General features: G+C 46.0%; 1 protein-coding gene across 2 annotated transcripts in view; it reads left to right on the top strand.

Annotated features, from left to right (window-relative positions):
* The first annotated feature begins 374 nt into the window (after positions 1–374).
* LOC311226193 (TSC22 domain family protein 1-like) overlaps positions 375–19,474 on the top strand; it is a 178,314-nt gene continuing 159,214 nt past the window's right edge. For both annotated transcript variants that reach the window (XM_084311568.1, XM_084311567.1), the window contains exon 1: positions 375–3,818. In XM_084311568.1, coding sequence (XP_084167694.1) covers positions 1,108–3,818 — 2,711 coding nt within the window. In that variant the 5' untranslated portion in view covers positions 375–1,107. The remainder of the gene's footprint in view (positions 3,819–19,474) is intronic.

Raw genomic sequence — 19,474 nt, 5'->3', positions numbered from 1 at the left:
TTATTATCCCCAGACTGCTTTATGTCTGGCTGCTCCATAGAACTATATAAAACCTCTTATTATCCCCAGACTGCTTTATGTCTGGCTGCTCCATAGAACTATATAAAACCTCTTATTATCCCCAGACTGCTTTATGTCTGGCTGCTCCATAGAACTATATAAAACCTCGTATTATCCCCAGACTGCTTTATGTCTGGCTGCTCCATAGAACTATATAACACCGGGCTGGTGTGACAGCAGCGGCCATGCGCGGTCGCCATATTGACCCAGCAGCCCCTCCTCCCTCCAGCCTCGTCACGTCACGTCACAGAGCGGCAGCAGCGGCAGCAGCAGCGGTGCAAGGAGGCGCACAGTGACACACAGCAGAGAGAGCTACTAGTTCTTGGGAGGAGGAGTGATACAGCAAAGATTGGACTAAAAAACGAAGATACGACGGAATGGCTTAAACCTTCTCCCGTGGCAGTTTCGGCGGATATATATCCTTCTCAGCACAACCGTGCAGCCGGGGAAAGGGTCGCTTGTTTTCCTCTTTAACTTATGTCCCTTTCAGCAATTCAGTAGCAGCTAATGCAACTCATCCCAGTCGGTGTTGAGCTCAGCCAGGGGGGACGGATGATGGAGGAGACTGCCGGCTACCGCTGCTAGCTGACGTTACTTTCTCTCTCTGTCAGACTTGGGTGTGTGTTCCGCACAGTTGTTCTGTTTACACTACGAGTGTTGTTCACTCGAACCTCTTATTAAACGTTACACGCCGACTGCGAACTGTTTGGTTGTTGTGTGTGACAACAACAGTGGGAAACAAACTATAGCTCACACTACAGGTAGCTCGCCTGTTAGCACACCAGCTGACGTTAGCGAGCAAGCTACCAGCAGACGGAGTGTCAAGTGGAGCGAGGAGCATCTGCAGTCTGATCGGTGGCGCGACGTTCACGTTAATCAACCGAATAACGGTAATAGTCGGCCGCGCACTACTATCTAAATATCTGGTTGATTCATTCGAGGCGTGTCAGGTTGGTTGACCAGCTTTGTCAAAACGGCGGCGTTAACTAACTGCAACGTTACCCGAGACTGTCGGAGACTAGCTGCTACCCCCCGGGTTCTTTCGAAATGCATCACCCGGAGTCTGCAGGAGGAGACTCTGGCGGTGTTAGAAAGATGGCGCACTCTGCGATCTTTCCTAGAAGGGGTAGTGTTAGTAACACTGGCAGCGGGAGTGGCTCCACGTTGTCAACAACACCGGCAAACTCCGTTGTCAATAACAGCCACGTCCCGGTCGATGATTATCAGTCAACCCTGTTGATGCAGTCCCAACCCCCGGCAGGCTCGTCCTCCCCAGGGCTCCAGCATCTTCCTCCCCAAAGTCTGAATTTGCACTCCTCCCAGCCCCAACCCACCCCCCAGTCGGCAGGGGCCCAGATGAAAAAGAAGAGCGGCTTCCAGATCACCAGTGTGATTCCGGCCCAGATATCTGTGAGCACCAACAACAGTATCACTGAGGACACGGAGAGCTATGATGACCTGGACGAGTCTCACACCGAGGACCTGTCTTCTTCTGAAATCCTGGACGTATCTCTCTCCAGAGCCAATGACATAGCCGGAGCGGAGAGGAGCTCCTCGGAGGAGACGCTGAATAACTTCCATGAAGCAGAGACCCCTGGAGCTACCTCCCCCAACCAGCCTTCACACCCCCACTCCCTGAACCAAGCTCCCCAGCATGGAGGAACCTTGGTGAACGGGACTGTGCATCAACATCACCATCATCATCAGGGGTACCATCATCCTCACCAAGCCCAGGTCCACCCCTCCTCCCCTGCGCCTGGGTGCGCCCCCTCTGCCCTCGCCTCCGGAGCTTTACCTAGTGTTGCCCAGAAAATGCCTTCTAATGTGGGGGTCACCCTGGAGAATAATGTTTCAGCCAGGCCTCCAATTTCTGCTGCTCAGCCTGTAGGGGTTGTGGCCCCGGGATCTGTCCTTGGAATGCACAGCTCTGCCACGGGCGCTACAGTTAGCATAGTTAATCCCCTGACCAGCAATGTTAGTAATGTGAATATGTTGAGCTCTGCCAACGTGCCTGTGGGGGGGGGGATTAGCGCCAATGCTAACGGTGGCATCGGTGGCTTCCCTCCCAGTGTGATGAGCTGCAGTGGTGGAGGTGGCATTGCAATGGGGGGCAACCGCGTTGGCACCCCCATAATCCACACCATCCAGCAACACCAAACACTCAACGCCAGCATCACCATGTCTACCGCCGTTACCAGTGCCTCTGGGGTGAGTGGAACCCAGGGAGGAGTCGGAGCTATGTTGACCCAGCTTGGGGGTGCGCCTCTCCCGGCCTTAGCCCCTGTCCCGGTCCTCTCCAACCAGCCCGCCCCAGCCCCGCCTGCCACCAGCTCCCGCTTCAGGGTGGTGAAGTTGGACTCCAGCTCTGAGCCTTTCAAGAAAGGCAGATGGACATGTACCGAGTACTATGAAAAGGAGACACCCGCCTCTGCCTCCTCGTCTGAGGCTCCCCCTACAGGGCGAGCCGGGGAGAGCATGCGGCAGGTTGCCCCCGACAGCTTCCCTGGGGGGCCAGAGCGAGAGATCACTAGTGGGAGCTCCGTTAGCAGCACTGTCAGTACACTGAGCCATTATACAGAGAGTGTTGGTAGTGGAGAACCAGGCGGCCCCCTAGCACCCCAGGTGCCCCAGGATTACACTTACCCCCCGCATGGCTTCCAAGCACCGTTGCCTGGTGGCCTGAGCATGGGGGTGTCCCACACCCACCCTCGTATGCACTCCCAGGATCTAACTCACGCACACCTGAAGACACCCTCTGTTCCCATAGGCATCCACCAACCTGTTCCCATGACAGGCCACCAGACCACCATAGGGCACCCTATTCCTGTCATGTCCCAGCAGCAGCTCACCTACGCCCAGGCAGTCGCTACCCAACCCCCCGTCTGCACCCAGGGCCTAGTGGGCATTCAGCAGCAGCAGTTGGGCTATGCATCCCTTGCCCAACAGCCTTCTTCTGCCCCACAGGCAGCCCCAGTGCAAGTCAGGCCTCCAGAGTATGGCCATTCTCATCCAAGTTTCTCCCAGCCTTTGCCCCACATGGCTGGATCAGCCCCCTCTGGGCTGGGTATTGGAGCTGGCCAGATGATGGGAGTCCCACAGCAGCAACAGGCCGTGGCATCCATGCCTCCCCAGCAGGCGCAGGTCCATCTGCAGACACTGCCCCAGCAGACTTCCTCCCTCCAGACCACCACCTCTACCATGGTCCTTCAAATGGGAGTAGCAGGGCTGGGCCAGCAGCCACAGAGCCACCCTGTTCTTCTGGATCACCACCGGCAGCAGCAGTTACAATCACTCCCAACCCAAGCCCCGGGCCTCGGTATCCAACTACCCAGTTCAGGCCACCCCAGCCAGGTGTCTGCCTCACGTGTGCCTCCTCCTACCCCTCAGTGTGACCCCCAGGGGCATCCCCAAGCCCACAACGGGGGGAATGTTGTTGGTGGTGGGATGGTCTCCCAGTTTGTTCCCCAGGCCCAGCCTACCCAGGTCAACTTGGACTTCACTCATGCCCAGGCCCTGGCCCAGGCCCATGCAGCCCAGGCCAGTGTCCTGTACGCCAGCTTACCCTCCTTTACCACCACCCAACTGGAGGATGCCCAGCGCCTCCTCCTCCAGCACCAGTCGGCCCTGCTCGGGCTGCCAAAGCTGACCGGAAGGGAGGCTGGCTCCGGGGCCGGCATGGGCCAGGGTCAGGCTGCTGTGGTCAGTGCCTTAACCACCTCCGCTGTGCTCTTTAAGGCTGTAGATGGAGACGAGGATGGGTAAGAGATGTTATATTATTTTACCCCCCCCCCCCCCCCCCCCCCCAGTGGATTTATTGATTGTTTGATTGATTGTTTGACCCATTGGGGAAAATGCTGGACCCTAATAAACTACCAGTTTAAACTTGGTACACATCCAGATTCCAGACTGATGTACACTGATCACCGTATTTACATACAAAAGTAAGAATGTTTCATATCTAGCATTCTTCTCTTTTACAATATCACAACCCATCACAATCTAGACTTTGCCTTTTTCACAATTGCCACAAACAATTAGAAGCCACACAGACACAGTATTTTTGCAGTGATTCAGGTGTTGTATTTTCTTATGCATCCACAGAGAAGCGGGGGTTTCTTTTAAGAAATCTGTTCATCCCCTGGTTAGTGCACTATTGTATTGCAATCAATGGACTGACCTTTCCAAGTGAGTGCATTCTTTTAGGGGCAGAAGCCCAGAATCAAATTGGGTTACTGAGGGACATCTCCCTGCCAAGAGGCTGTTGGTAGCCATTCAGCTTGGCAGTGAAAGAGTCTGTTTCAGGCTTGATGATTCAACTGGTTGCTGTGGCAGCTGTGTGTGTGTGTGTGTGTGTGTGTGTGTGTGTGTGTGTGTGTGTGTGCGAGAGAGTGAAGTAGGACAACTGAGTGTTATTGTTACCCCAGGTTGCTAGCAGACTGCCCATGCCGGGCTCAAGTCTGTGGAGGGGATACAGTGTGCAGGCCTCAGCTGGGATGATGTGATGTCTCCTGCCTTTATCCAGGGCCGCAGTGACTCTGCATTTAGCCCTGCAGACAGACTGACTGTCTGACTGCCTCTTTGCCTGCCTGCCCACCCTGTACCCCCGCTGTCTGCTCTACAGGGCACTGTTTCTGCTGGGTACAGAGCTCGTTATGCACCCTCTCAGCACATTTGTTGTTCCAAAGCAGGAAACAGGGTTTAGGGATGTATAAACATTTAATGGCCCACTGGTGAAGCGGGGAGAGGAGGGAAAGGGAAGGATACAGGTGGGAGGCAGCAGTAGTATCAATCGAATTAAAAAAAAAAAATCTCGTAAAGAGACTTTCACCTAAGGTTTTGGTTATTGATCTTGCCTTATAACGCCAGGGCTACCACTTTGATTAGTCCTACAGTGAAATCCAATCAACCAGTGAGGTTAAAAAAAATAAAAAGACTGGTTATAAACATCTAGTTTTGGATTAACTGTCTTTTTAGCATGGTACTTTGATTGTCCTATAGGGACTAGTTGAATGGATTCCTTTTAACGTTGACACGCAAGTATTGCACAGTCAAAGTAATCCTTTCTCCTTGCCTGGAAGCCTATTGATTTATGAAGTGGTCACTCTCTACTGTACCGGGTTAATGGCTAATGCGAAACGAGGGGAAAAGCCAGTGCAATTTCCTCCACTTAACAAGTTTTAAGTTCTGGTTTTCGTGGTTACTGGGGGGAGAATGTTAATCGCTTTACAGCAGTAGAAATCGACAAGGATTCTTAGTTGCACTCTTAAACATAAGCCCTAAGGACATGTTTGGAACTTTTGAACCTCTGCCTAGAATAGCCTTAAATTTGTTTATGTTGAGTGGATTGTATTTGTGAGTAACATCAACAGGTAAAATAGAGGGGAACTGGACTCCTGTTGCCTCTTTATTAACTGGACTGATTTGTTAGTACAAGGCTCAGTTTGTAGACTCTTTAACAACTGTCGACAGGCCCGTGGCTGTAGTGCTGGTTGTTGTGTTTCCATAAGAAAGCCCTGGCATGAGCCTGTCTTCAGCAGCCGGTTAGATGGAAACTGAAGGATGGCTATCGTTGTCACATGAGAGCCGGCCCTGAGGAATGTATAATCTATGGGGGATCAGGTGGATTATGGTCTTTGATAATAAAATGCCGAGCTGACCCAAAGAGCCCTTCGCGCAAATGAGAAGATTGTCTTGTTGAATTAGCTTTTAGGGTTCAGACCGTTGTGGTTCACCTGCTGTCTTGAGGGGGACTGGTAGCGGTTGGCACAGCCTGCTGGAAGGAAGGCCTCTGCGCTCGTGAACAGAGGGGACAAGCCTAGACAAGTTCTGACCGGGCCTGGCTGACTCACCTTGTAACCTTGTCAAGATTTCATCATCTCGGAGCATGACGAGTGAATGACTACATTACACACTCTCTCTCTTTATTTCTCTCTCTTTTTTTCTTTTAGGCTATGACACATTCACTCTCTCTCATTCTTTGTCTATGACACGTTCTCTTACACAGACACACACACACACACACACACACACACACACACACACACGCACAGCCTGAAGGCAAAACACATGGTGCCTTTTTACCTGCTTTTAGTCACTTAGTGAATGTGAAGTCTGTTACAGATAATCGAATGACTTATGGCGCTTCTGATGTTCCACCTCTGTTGACTCTTGCCAGCAGGCTGTACTCATGATGCAGAGCCTATAGAAGCCAAGACCCTATACCATCGGGCCTATATAGGCCTGCCGCAATATGCAATAAATCGATTAATCGGCGCAATAATTAAAATGAATGCAATGATTTTGACGGGCGCAATTAATTGCTATTTGCGTGTTTGTTTTAATGAGGCGGAACCAGTACCCCTTGTCAGTCACTCTCCGTGTGGGGGGCCGCTGGCCTTACTACAGAGTACAGCACGGGAGCTCCGTGGGGCACTAGCAACGCCACATAGCTTAACTACATTTCTCAATAGTGTTGCTCCTTTTAACCAAGTAGTGTTCTTTGTAGTGTAGCTATTTTTAGACCCAAGTAGTTACTCGCTACTGCCCGGAGAAACTGGACTGCTAAATAAAGATTAAAGATCTAGCGTTGATGCTATCAACATTAGCTAAATAGCTAACAAACGAAATACAACGTATAGCATAGCTAGCTACAACACAGAATAACGTTAATACAATTACATGCATCATTGTTTACAATGAACGGGTGGGGCTAGTCAAAGGACTGGACACGGGGACAAGTTAAACATGAATTAATTTATTATAACTGGTAGTTTCGAGTCGTGCCTACGCACCACAGGGCTACTATTCTATTATATACGGCTTTGGCGCTTCCTCCTCATCGTTGATTGCCTGTAGTAGCTGCATCTAACGTTAGTAGCTAACGTTAAAACTAACCTAAAGTTAGTTGTTCACCAACAATCTCAACATTTGTTTTATCATTAGCTCAAAAACACAGAACCGGACGAGACAAGTTGTCCGCTCAATACGTTCTGCTAGGATAATAATAACAATACTTCCGCTCCGGACCGGTGGGTGGGTTTCAAAATAAAAGTCTAAAACACCGGAAAATACGTTTATTTTGTACAGCGTTTTCCTCCACGAGTACTCGAGTACATCATGTGATCAATCGATCTGGATTATTTTTGCCCATCCCTAGTTTATCCTGTGCTGAAGTCTCCATTCCAATAGAGATAGTATATATTTTGGTGTTTATTTGATTATTGTTTCACTGCCTTTTTATTTATTACGTTTCCACAGTTTTTTCCTCATACTTTATTAACATTTTGTACATGGTACCGCAAGGTACATTAATAATAAATGTACATGTTAAAAGGATGATACAAAAAGCCAGACAGAGGGCTTGTTTCCAGTTTCAGTTTGTTTTATAATAAACAATCAAACTGAGCATTTTTTTATTTAGGATATTTAAAATATCTTCCAATGTTAAATAAAGGTTTATTGCACTTTGAAACGGTTTCCTTGCAAAAAAAGGTTAATTGAAAACCTTTGGGAAATACACTTCTCAAAAAGAAATCTCTCAAAACCGCAATAATATCGCTTATCGCAATATTTTCTGGGACAATTAATCGCCCAGCAAAATGTGTTATCGTGACAGGCCTAGGCCTATAGCATGGTTTTGACATAGGCAGGCCGCTTTATGTCTGTGTAGGGCTGTCTTAAATACTTCGAAGCTTCGAAGCTTCGTTCGATGGCACAAGCTTCGAACATTTAAAAAAAAAATCGAAGTTTAAAAAAAAATTAAAGTTTTATTTTTTTAACTTCAATTTTTTTTTCTGTTCGAAGCTTGTGCCATCGAAATAACGTGTATCCATTCAACTAGCTGCTGTACTGCTATGGTAGCTAGCCTAGCCGCAATGCTATGGCCGATCACATTCACGTTAGCATGTAAGCTAACAACAAGAGCTTTACTGTAGGTTTAGTCTCTCGCTTTTTGAGAGACATAAACTCTCTGCTCTTGGTGGTACATTGTGTTGATGACTCTGCACCCCCCCCTTAACAACTGTTTGTATTGAGCCGTATTGTATTGTACCCATTCTGCAATGTTAAATAACGTTTATCCATTCAACTAGCTGCTGTACTGCTATGGTAGCTAGCCTAGCCGCAATGCTATGGTCGATCCCATTCACGTTAGCATATAAGCTAACAACAACAAGAGCATTGGGTCTCTCGCTTTTTGAGACATAAACTCTCCACTCTTGGTGGTACATTGTGTTGATGACTCTGCACCCCCCCTTAACAACTGTTTGTATTGAGCCGTATTGTATTGTACCCATTCTGCAATGTTAAATAACGTTTATCCATTCAACTAGAGCTATACTGCTATGGTAGCTAGCCTAGCCGCAATGCTATGGTCGATCCCATTCACGTTAGCATGTAAGCTAACAACAACAGGTTTAGTCTCTTGCTTTTCGATTTTCATTTTTTATTTGTATTTATTTTTTTTTTTAATCGAAGCTTCGAATTAAAATCGAAGCTCGGCCCCGAAGCTTCGATTGCCAAAAAAAGCTTCGAAGGTCAGCCCTATGTCTGTGTTTCTCATGTCATATACCATAATTCCTCTAATAGTAACCCCGGCTTGTATTTGTTTCAACTGTAGCGGGTACCAGGATTGTATTAGGAGGAGGCCTGTATAAGAGGGAGGCCTATATTTCAAATTTTCAAACGGATCATAATGAATAAATCAACATTTTGTGTCAGTTTGAACCCAGTAAAATGTACTGGGTTCATTTATTGAAACCAAGTACTGTATGAAATAGTAAACAGTGCAATTACAGGTGGTCACTGGTCATTTCAACGTTTTCAAAGTGAAATCAAGTAACTAGCTCAGTATGCAGCTCAGTATATTAGTAACCCGGCTTGTATTAGGAGGCCGGCTTATAATTGCTTAGCTCAAGAGCGCACCCGGCCATTAATAGAGACCCGGCTTGTATTTGAGACCCGGTTACTATTAGAGGAATTACGGTATATTGCCATTCCACAGTATTGGATTAGACACACACACACCAGGCTAGAGCTGCCGCGGTATTGATATTTTCCTTACCGCACGAATTTGCGCAATATTTCCTACCGCCGCGGTAATTACCGCACAGTGCGCACAAAAAAAAAAAAAAGTTTGAATGCATTTTTTTTTTAGTACTAGTCTACTCTTATAGCCTGCCTCTAGTCTAATGGCGCTTTTCCACTGCATATTACCTACTCGACTCGACCCGCTTTAGGCACCTGGTACTTCGTTCCTTTTCCACTGCAGCCAGGTACTACTCCGTTTGGGGAATGGGGATGCAGGCGGGGCCGCCGCCGCTCGCTTGTGTACACTGAAAGCTCCGTGGGCATAGATGTCCGAGGGCTTGCAGCAAGCCAGAGTTTAACACAGTTTCAATCAATCAATCAATAACAACATTAACCAGACTCTCGTTGCGTCTATTCTGCCAAAGCTAACGTTACCTCTCATTGTGTATTCTACCAAGCAAACCCGGGTTTAACGTTACCTCTCGTGTATATCGGATAACAACAACAAACACATCAGCGATCTTGTTGTGACACTAAACTCTCCGCTCGGTGGTAAATTGGGTTGATGTCGGTTTTGTTTCATCAATAAATAAGGCAGAATACACAGTGAATCCATTATTTTTTGTTTATTGCACTTGGTTCTGTCGCAAACAAATCCTGAATGAAATGCATCCTTAGCGAGGCAGTAAAGATGGCGGCGTTCTGTTTTCGTTCAGAGGCGTCGAGTAGGGGGTATCTGCAGAGCCGCAGAGCCAGGCTGGACCAATAGGGTCGCTTGGAACCGAGTAGGGTATATCTGCAGAGCCGCAAGCCGCAAGCCAACTTTATTATTATGATAAAAAACAGCGGTGACGCGGTATTCAGCCTAACTCTGCGGTGAGCGTGATGCAACAGCGATACCGCGGTAATGCGGTTATCGCGGCAGCTCTACACCAGGCATAGATTTCCCGAACTGATATACTACATTAACAGTGCCACTGCTTCCTGTGTTTTACTATGTTCGCTGCCCCAGTCTGTCACAACCACTATTAAACCAAGAGCCAGTGAGAAATACCGTTTGTGGTTGTCTTACTTGTCGTGGCCTTGGGCTGTAAACGGCTATAGCTGACTATTGGGCAATAAATAACCACAGGATGGGCTATAGTATCCCAACATTTTTGTTCATTTTGTTCTTGCTCTTTTTAGGGCTATATTTAATGATGGGCTACTTAGCCAGAGAGCATCTCACAGGACAGCATTATCGCTGACGAACCGTGTTTTGTTGTATCCCATTTATAACGCACATCTTTCTGATGTTTGCATCTTTGGTTGTAATGCAAACCTTGTTCCCCCTTGTCATGGCACGGCGGATGCTCCTCCACACAGTTAGCTTGTCATTTGGAAGTTTCCAGCTAGCTAAGCTGAGTAGAGCAGGTCCAACACCAACACATTTATGGCCTTACAAGCCTTGCATTTTCATATGCTTCAGTAGGCCCGCCCCACGTTGTGCTCGTTTTATTTGCATGAGAAAAAATATGTTTTTTTCACTGACATTTTTGACGTGTTGATGAGACGGCACCCGCTAGCTAGCATACCTGTGTTTCCTCTCGCCCCATCCCTTACTCCCAGCAGGCTGCTGTTGTCAACCACCACAGCTCTACAGGTTTCTGAAGTGGTTTGGGTGAGGAGACGTGTGTGTGTGTGTGTGTGTGTCAGGGTTAGAAATAAAAAAAAAAATTCAAGGGCTTTTTTTGCCCCCCTTAGTTGATTTTCGGGGGCTTTTTTTGTATTTCGGGGGCACTGAATTTTTATGATAAACGGTAGGGGTGGGACGGTTCACAAAATGGACGGTTTGGTTCGTATCACGATTTTGGGGTCACGGTTTTCAGTTCGATATACGTTAATTTTTATTAAAAAAAAATTTAACACTCAAATCTAAACATGCTTCTCATTTATTAAAAATAAAATAAAAGGTTTACAGTGTTTACAGCCTTAAATAATGTTTGGCACACAAAGACCGAACTGGCTGAAAAATATAGGCTACATTTGTCAAAGTATTAACTTAGTGCAAACAAACAATATGCTCAGCCAGCACTAGACTTTCCTTTCTTTAATATAAACACACAAAAACAATGTCAACCATGTTTAAATTCCCTGATTGTCAGTTCTTAATGGAAAGATTCGTTTTCTGCTTGAAATTATTATGTTTCTGTCTACATTTATTTAGACTAACATTATTAAAATATTGAGTGCAACTGTGGTGGATTACGTAATTCGGTGAGTTGGAACTATCTATGGGTTGGCGCGGGTCCCCACGGACATTTTAGCGTGTGGCACCTTCAGCTCCGGTAACGTTAGGAGGAGTTCATAACATCAACATGCAGTGGGACAGCGGTAATAGTCCCGGTTGGAGTTAGTAAAACACAGTTGTATGTTAGCCTTCTTGGATGTTGAATAAACGCCTATCATTGTCTTTAAACACCCCGCCTCTCAGACTCCCATTTCCTCCTCTGCTACAGTAGCTAGTAGTAGCTACGGTGACATTTCATTGACTGTACAGTATTAGCTTGCGGGCTGCGTCGGGCTACCATAGTTAAAACGTGCGTTGTTTTGTACAAACTGCTAACGCTATGGCAAGATGTGTGTATGCCTATGTAATGTTAATGGCTATGTTTTTAAAGTCGTAATGAAGATTGATTTATATTGTGCGTGCCATTTTTACACAAACTGACTAGCACCTGGCTGCAGCTGGACCCTATTGGGCTGCAGTGCTGCTGCTGCTGCCTGCAGCCAGTGCAGAACAACCGGCTCCGCCAAATAAATGTTTGTATTTGCGCGTCATCTGAACCGTACGATACACAGACGCTCCATTACCGGATAAATATATATAATTAGTAAACTGTCTGGGGCATTAAGTGCCCCCCTTAACTGATTTTCGAGGGCATTTTGTCCATTTTCAAGGGCATTATGCCTAGAGCCATATGAAATCCGTTTTATTATTTTCCAAATTCCATTTTATTTTTTCCCAAATTCCATTTTTTCCGTTTTAATATTTCAGAATTCTGTGTTTTGCTTTTTATGCTCATTTTACCATCAGAAATAGTGTCTAATAAGTGGGAATGAATAAATGTCCACAATTGAATAAGATATAACAGTCCATTTAATGTTTTTAAGTGCTGCAACTCAGAAATACAGTTCAATTTTACACAATATTTTTCAATTAATATTGTGACAATAAAAATACATATTTCAAGTGTAAACAATAGATACAGCTAGCTACTACTGACATTATCACAATGACAATGTCAGTAACCTAGCTATATCTATTATATTGTGATGAAATATAGTTGTAGACTCCTTTACCTATAAGCCTACTGCGAGGGGCAAGTGGACTGGCTTGAGTTAGACGCGTGCTTGAAGAATTCAATGTCCAGAGAGCTCTTATCATTTTCGATATGCCAATCCTTTTATTGACTTATCAACCAAAAATATATATACAAAAACTCTTTTTACTAATAACACTGACCGCCGACCTATACGGCACATCTACACGAACACGACAAGACACGGTCAAAAACTGTATGGCTATTCCACTTGCGCACCTGGGGCTCATCACCCTCTGATCAGTATTTAAGCATTACATCACACGCAGGAGTGGTTTGTGACCAATAAACCATGCCTAGGGGTGGTTGTTAGGCCCGAGGCGCAGCCGAGGGTCGTTAGACCCCCCTAGGCATGGTTTATTGGTCACAAATCACGACTGCACGTGGTGTAAAGCTTTTATACAACTGCCAGATTCATCCAACCTTATTTCTATACAATAAACACACATTAATCGAAGATTTATTGAAAAAACCATCCGCCAGAAAAAGTAGTTCCCACAACTCCATGTGGAAGCAGCTTGAAGTGCATCCAACCAAACTAACACATCCAACTGTGTATTATTGGAATGATTGAGAGAAGTTGCCTCATGTGGAAGCAGCTTGAAGTGCATCCAACCAACTAACACATCCAACTGTGTATTATTGGAATGATTGATTGAAAATTTTATTACCAGATGCAGAATGGGTACAATACAGTACGGCTCAATACACACAATTGTTAAGGGAATGCATAGGAAAAAAACGTTTTCTTCGCCCTATTTTTTTATTTATTTCTTTTAGCCTAAACTTAACCAGTTGGAAACCAGGGGTACAGTAATAAAATTAGCAATCAACCAATCAATCAATTCAATAGACCATGCTCACTTAAAACAGCGCTGCTTCTCTCTCAGTCTGACTCCCCCGCTGTTGCAGACAGGAGTGTGTGTGCGTGTGTGTGTGTGTGTGTGTGTGTCACAGTGTGTGTGTGCGTGTGTGTGTGTATGTGTGTGTGTGTGTGTGTGTGTGTGTGTGTGTGTATGTGTGTGTGTGTGTTTGTGGGTACGCCAGCGTCGGACAGTGAGAGAGAACGCTGCAGTCAGTAGCAAGAAGGAAGTAGAAATTTAAATCAATCAATTAATCTATCAATCAAACCGCGATTTTTCTTTTGTTCTAGATTGCCTCAAGACCCATCAATTACATCATCCAACATTGTTTAAAGGGCTAACACATTCCCCTTGACAGAATCGCTTCATATTTAGTCGTTTAGTCGCCATTAACATATCCATTTGTAAATATTATTGGCCACCTTCTTGTGATCCGGCGGAGTGATGTGATGTGGGTCGGTTGTGGGCGGGTCCTGGGCCAGCAGCGTGGATTGTTGCCAATAAAGACGTGTAAAATGACTGTTTCAGCCAATCAGAATCGAGAAATTTGCATGCCGTTGTATAAATATGGGTAACCACCCCCTGTGGTGGTTGCCATGGTGACTAATAATGCCACACCTCTGCACCGTGAGTTGAAATAAAACTAAATAAACAGAAGGGCATTTAGGCTCCAACACACCGGCCCCTAATTGAGAATGGCAGGAGGCCAGGAACAATTCAAAATAATATTTACATAATGGAGCCAATAAATGTATACAAAAGAACTCAAAAAACAATTCTCTGAATTAGAAGCTTTAAATTGCAGCTACTTGAAGCAAGCAAAGTTTAGTTACTGGTCTATTAAATTGCAGCTTCTTGAAGCAAGCAAAGTTGAGTTACTGGTCTACACTCGTGCAGAACGCACCAGTCCTTTCCTGTCGGGATAGGTCTCCAGGACTCTTCCAAGTAACCAGGAACCACATGGGGCTGTAGCGTCTGCGATCAATACAATGTCTCCAGGGACAAGACTTTGTCTCTCCTTACTCCACCTCTGCCGCTCCTATAGCAAAGGTAAGTATTCTCACAGCCAGTGTTTCCTGTTCCATTTTGTCTGCATCCTCATGACTCCGTTTCTTTTATGACTCATCTCCAATAGAGTCTTTCGTAGTTTCAGGATCCAAGCAACTGACCTCTTCAACCTTTTCTAGTTAGAAAGTAGGTGATCAGTTTGTGTGTGGCACTTGGTGCATCGACAATTACTGCATTGATGTTGAGATCCTTTTTGACCTCAGGGTCATCAGCAGAAATTGTTGTACTCCAAGATACCATCTGGCCACTCTTCCTCTGGTTTCCAAAGAAACTCAGGGCCCTCAATCCACCTTCTGTTGGTCAGCAAATCATCCACCTTAACTCCCCTTGAAGTTTTGTCAGCAGGGTTCTGAGTGGTATAAATGTACCTCCACTGCGTGACACCAGATGTTCTTTGGATGGCAGAAATCCTGTCTCGGTGGAACTTCTCATCTCTCCCAAACCTCCTTTTCAGTCCAAGGATGCGTTGCCTAGCAACAAACTGATTGTTTGGCAGAGACACTTCTTTCCTTTTAAAGGGAAGCTGCAAGGTGTAATGTCCGTCCTGAAGTTTGCATGAATCAGTCATGATTTCCATGAACTTCATATCATCCCTCGACATTTCCTCTTTGCCTTCTGATGACCTTTCATTAAAATCATGGTTGTACTGATTGTTCAGCAACTCCTCCAGATTTGTTATAGAGATCCTATTAACAATAGCAGCGGGGTTGACATTCTCACTCCGCTGCTCACTGTAGCCTGATAGGGGACCATTAATGACCCACCCCAATAGGGTCTTAATGGCATATGGCCCATTGCCATGACTATTCACAACTTCCCAAGGTTCAAGCAATTTGGAGGCATTGGTACCTATCAATAACTCCACATCAGCTTGAATCCGAGGAAGGGCAACCCCATCTAAGTATGGCCACTTAGCCAACTCCTCTTGGCTAATGATGTTACTCGTGGTTACGGGCATCCTCTTCTGGGTGTAGACCTTGGGCAGGTCATAGAACTGTTTCCCAGTGAGGCTGGCGATCTCCAAGTCTGTCAGCATGTAGCTGGACACCGATGCCTTTGGGCCCATGGTATGTAAGCTGATTTGTGTTTTCCTTCCTGTAAGGTTCAGCCTTCTCATTAGGGTTTCTGAACAAAATGTGTCAGTGCTGCCTGGATCTAAAAATGCATATGTTGTAATGATGTTGTCTCCCTCGCCGGACTTCACCTGTACAGGCAAGATTGACAGAGCCCCATTGCTGCTTCCGGCCCCCGTTTGTCCACATGTCTGCAAAGAGATCTGTGCGTTACTCACCGAAGGTTTCTTTGGCTGGTTTGTGTTGCTTGCTCTCTCCTTCTGATTTATATGAAGAACACTGGGATGGTTTTGGCTGCACACCTTGCAAGTCAAGCGCTTCTCGCAATTCCTGCTAAGATGTCCAATGCGAAGGCAGCCAAAACAGATTCCTTTTTGCCTTATAAAAGTAATCTTGTCCCTGTGTGTCTTCTCCTCCATCTGAGGACATTGATCCAGAGTGTGGTTTTTAGAGCAACACACACAAGTGTTGGTGTTGTGAGCACATGCATTTCTTTGCTTTGCAGGGGTTTCGATAGTAACTGTGGTTGCAAAACTGTCTCCTATGAATTTGGGTTTAATTTGTGATTTCATTCTGTTCATGTTCATAGGTCTACTTCCTGTATTTGGTGGTGTATTTTGAATGTCTCCGAAGACTGGGTCTGAGACAATCTTTACCTGGTGCTCAATGAATGTGACAATATCCATGAATTGTGGTCTGCGATGGTGTTTTTCCATTATCGAACATACAGAGACTCCAATTCTCTCTGAGCTTGTATGGAAGCTTTGAAATCAATACTTTCATGTTCGCTGGCATATCGAGTTCCCTCATGTACTGGACATTCTCCATAGCATTACAGCACTCCCGAAGGAAAAGAGCATAGGCTTGAAGAGATTTTATGTCTTCAGCCTTCACTAGCGGCCAGTTGAGCATCTTCTCCATGTAAGCTGCTGTGATTTTATATTCATCTCAAGTGTTGTTCAAGTAGGTACTTTGCCATATCATAGCCTCTGTCTGGAGCCATGTGTTGACAGCTACGTACAAGCTCTTTAGGCTGACCCCTGGTGTACTTCTCCAAGAAGTACAAACAATCACCTCTGTTTCTCGTGTTCTTCTCCACACAATGAACAAAGGCTCTGACAAAGGTTCTGTACTGCAGAGGATCCCCATCAAAATATGGAATCTCTCTTGGTGGCAGTAAGTGAGTGGTTTGCTGCTCCACTAGCATTGCTGTTATCTCATTTTGCCTTTTTAATAGGTTACATACAACTGAGGTTTCATTGCTTTGGGGTGAAATTACAGTTGGGGTCGTTAGCTGCACAGGAGCTTCCATGTGGATTGTATTGTCCTGTGCTCCATCCCAAGACACATGTTGTCTTTGTAAAGATGGCGGTTGTGTTTGAATGGGAGTTGGCTGTAACAACATAGATTGTTGTCTTTGCCAAAATGGGGGCTGTTGAATGGGTGTTGGCTGCATCAAGTGCATAGGTTGTTGCATTTGCCAGGGTGGTGGTTGTTGAATGAGTGCTTGTTGCTGTTGCATAGCTTGTGGTATTTGCCAGGGTGGTGGTTGTTGAATGGGTGCTTGTTGCTGTTGCATAGCTTGTGGTATTTGCCAGGGTGGTGGTTGTTGAATGGGTGCTTGTTGCTGTTGCATAGCTTGTGGTTTCCATAGTGATGGTTGTTGCACATATGATTGCTGTGCAGATGGTTGCTGCAGTTCTGGTGGTTGCATAGATGGTTGCTGTGGTAGTGATGTATATTCTTTTGCCCGAGGATTGAGAGTGACTGAGGGTTCCTTTAACCTTGTTCCTTTCCTGTAGTAGGAGTCCATTCCATCGGACTGTGTGAGTGAAAGAGCTTGGTGACTGGGGGATTGTAATACTGCTATTCTTGCGTTGGTAGCTGCCAATTGTGCATCAAGCTCCATCGTTTCCTTTTTCTTTTTCAGGATCTGTTCCTGCTCTTCCAGAGCGTGTTTATCCTTTTTCAGGATCTGTTCCTTGGCTTCCTGAGCGTGTTTCAGGATCTGTTCCTGCTCTTCCAGAGCGTGTTTATCCTTTTTTAGCATTTGTTCCTGCTCCTCCAGAGCGTGTTTATCCTTTAACGCTGCAGCGTGAATCACAAGTGAAGCTCTATCTGCCTCGGCCTGTAAGCGAGCTGCTGAGGTAGAAGATCTGCTGGACCTGCTGGACTTGCTGGTACCAGACCTTGTGTGACCTTTGTGAGCAGATTTTTTACTTCCCACATTAGAAATGCTGTCATTTGGATTAATTAGATTTTGCACGTCCTCCTCATCCTCATTAACACTTTCCACAGGTTTGGTCATTTTTGTCCATGCATTCATGTGATCAATAAAGTCATTGACATTGATCATTTTGGCTTTGAACCAAATGTCATGTTTTCCCCTTTCCTCAGGAGGTACTATTGGCAACAGAGCCTCCTGGTTTGCTTCTGCTTCCTTGCATATGTGGAGATATTGCATAAATGCGCATTGCACCTCCTGTTTGCATCCACTTTGCATTAACCCCAAAATCGTTTTTTGCAAGTTAGAAGCCTTGTTAAATTTAGATTTATGTAATTTATGTAATGTGTCAATTTTATCCGATAGGGCTTTTGGTGTTAATTTACTCTTGCGTTTTGTGACCTGCTGATCGGTATCAACATTGTGTGTGATTTGACCTGTGTCCACCTCGGACTGTGTTTTAGCCACTGTGGGTGTGGGCTGTGACTTTTCAACCAATGAAGGTTCTTTACAATGAGTTTCAGCCGTGGCGGGCTGTTCAACCATAACGCTGGTCTCTGTTGGATTCTGAACACCTTTATCAGAATTCATTTCAGCAATATAAGACCAACAGATTCAATATGAAACGGTACCTTTGGTTAAATCACAATAAACAAAACCCACAGTTAATCATCACATGACGTTCTAACCAAACCTTGACAGACACACACACACGAACGGGTTGCACAACCATATACCACCAATGCATTGGAATTTTCCCTTTTTATATTTTTCTCAATTGACCCTGTGTGTGCACACATTTGTTTTTTATATGGCCATATAAGATATACCGGTAGCGCGCTACATACCTGTTCGTTGCGCAGCGCTGTCGGGGCCGTTTGACTTTATTCTTTGAACTTCGAAAAGTCTTCAAACAGCGCTCCTTGTCCGAGCGCTATTCAACATCAAACAGCGCTCTTTGTCCGAGCGCTATTCAATAAACTGCTTGCGCGCAGGACAGCTCCCTGGTCCGTTCCCTCGCCCAAATGGTGCTGGGGCAGGTGATGCCTCCGCTCCTTGACGGTGGTACCGTGGACAGCTCCCTGGTCCGTTCCCTCGCCCAAATGGTGCTGGGGCAGGTGATGCCGTCCGCTCCTTGACGGTGGTGGGCAGCTCCTCCTGGTCCGTCCGCTCCCCGACGGAGCTGGGCAGCTCCTCCCGGTCCGTCCGCTCCCCGACGGTGCTGGTGCTGGGCAGCTTGGTCCAGATTGTCCACGTTCCGCGCAATTCCAAGCGAAACGGTGAACCAAAACAGCTGATCACACGTCCCGCTGATCAGCTGTTGAATCTTGAGCGCAGAGCGCGCTGTCTCGCTGATCAGCTGTTTGAATGAATCTTGAGCGCCGAGCGCGATTATCCTCTTCTTCCAATAAGTAACAAAGGCAATTGTCCATTTCAAACGAAGAGCCTTAGTTTTTGACTAATGTAGACTCCTTTACCTATAAGCCTACTGCGAGGGGCAAGTGGACTGGCTTGAGTTAGACGCGTGCTTGAAGAATTCAATGTCCAGAGAGCTCTTATCATTTTCGATATGCCAATCCTTTTATTGACTTATCAACCAAAAATCTATATACAAAAACTCTTTTTACTAATAACACTGACCGCCGACCTATACGGCACATCTACACGAACACGACAAGACACGGTCAAAAACTGTATGGCTATTCCACTTGCGCACCTGGGGCTCATCACCCTCTGATCAGTATATATGGGTAACCACCCCCTGTGGTGGTTGCCATGGTGACTAATAATGCCACA

This window comes from Notolepis coatsorum (genome assembly GCF_963971535.1).
Source record: "Notolepis coatsorum genome assembly, chromosome: 3".
NCBI lineage: Eukaryota > Metazoa > Chordata > Actinopteri > Aulopiformes > Paralepididae > Notolepis > Notolepis coatsorum.
Note: the sequence above shows the minus strand (reverse complement) of the source record. Positions and strands in the feature narration are given on the sequence as shown.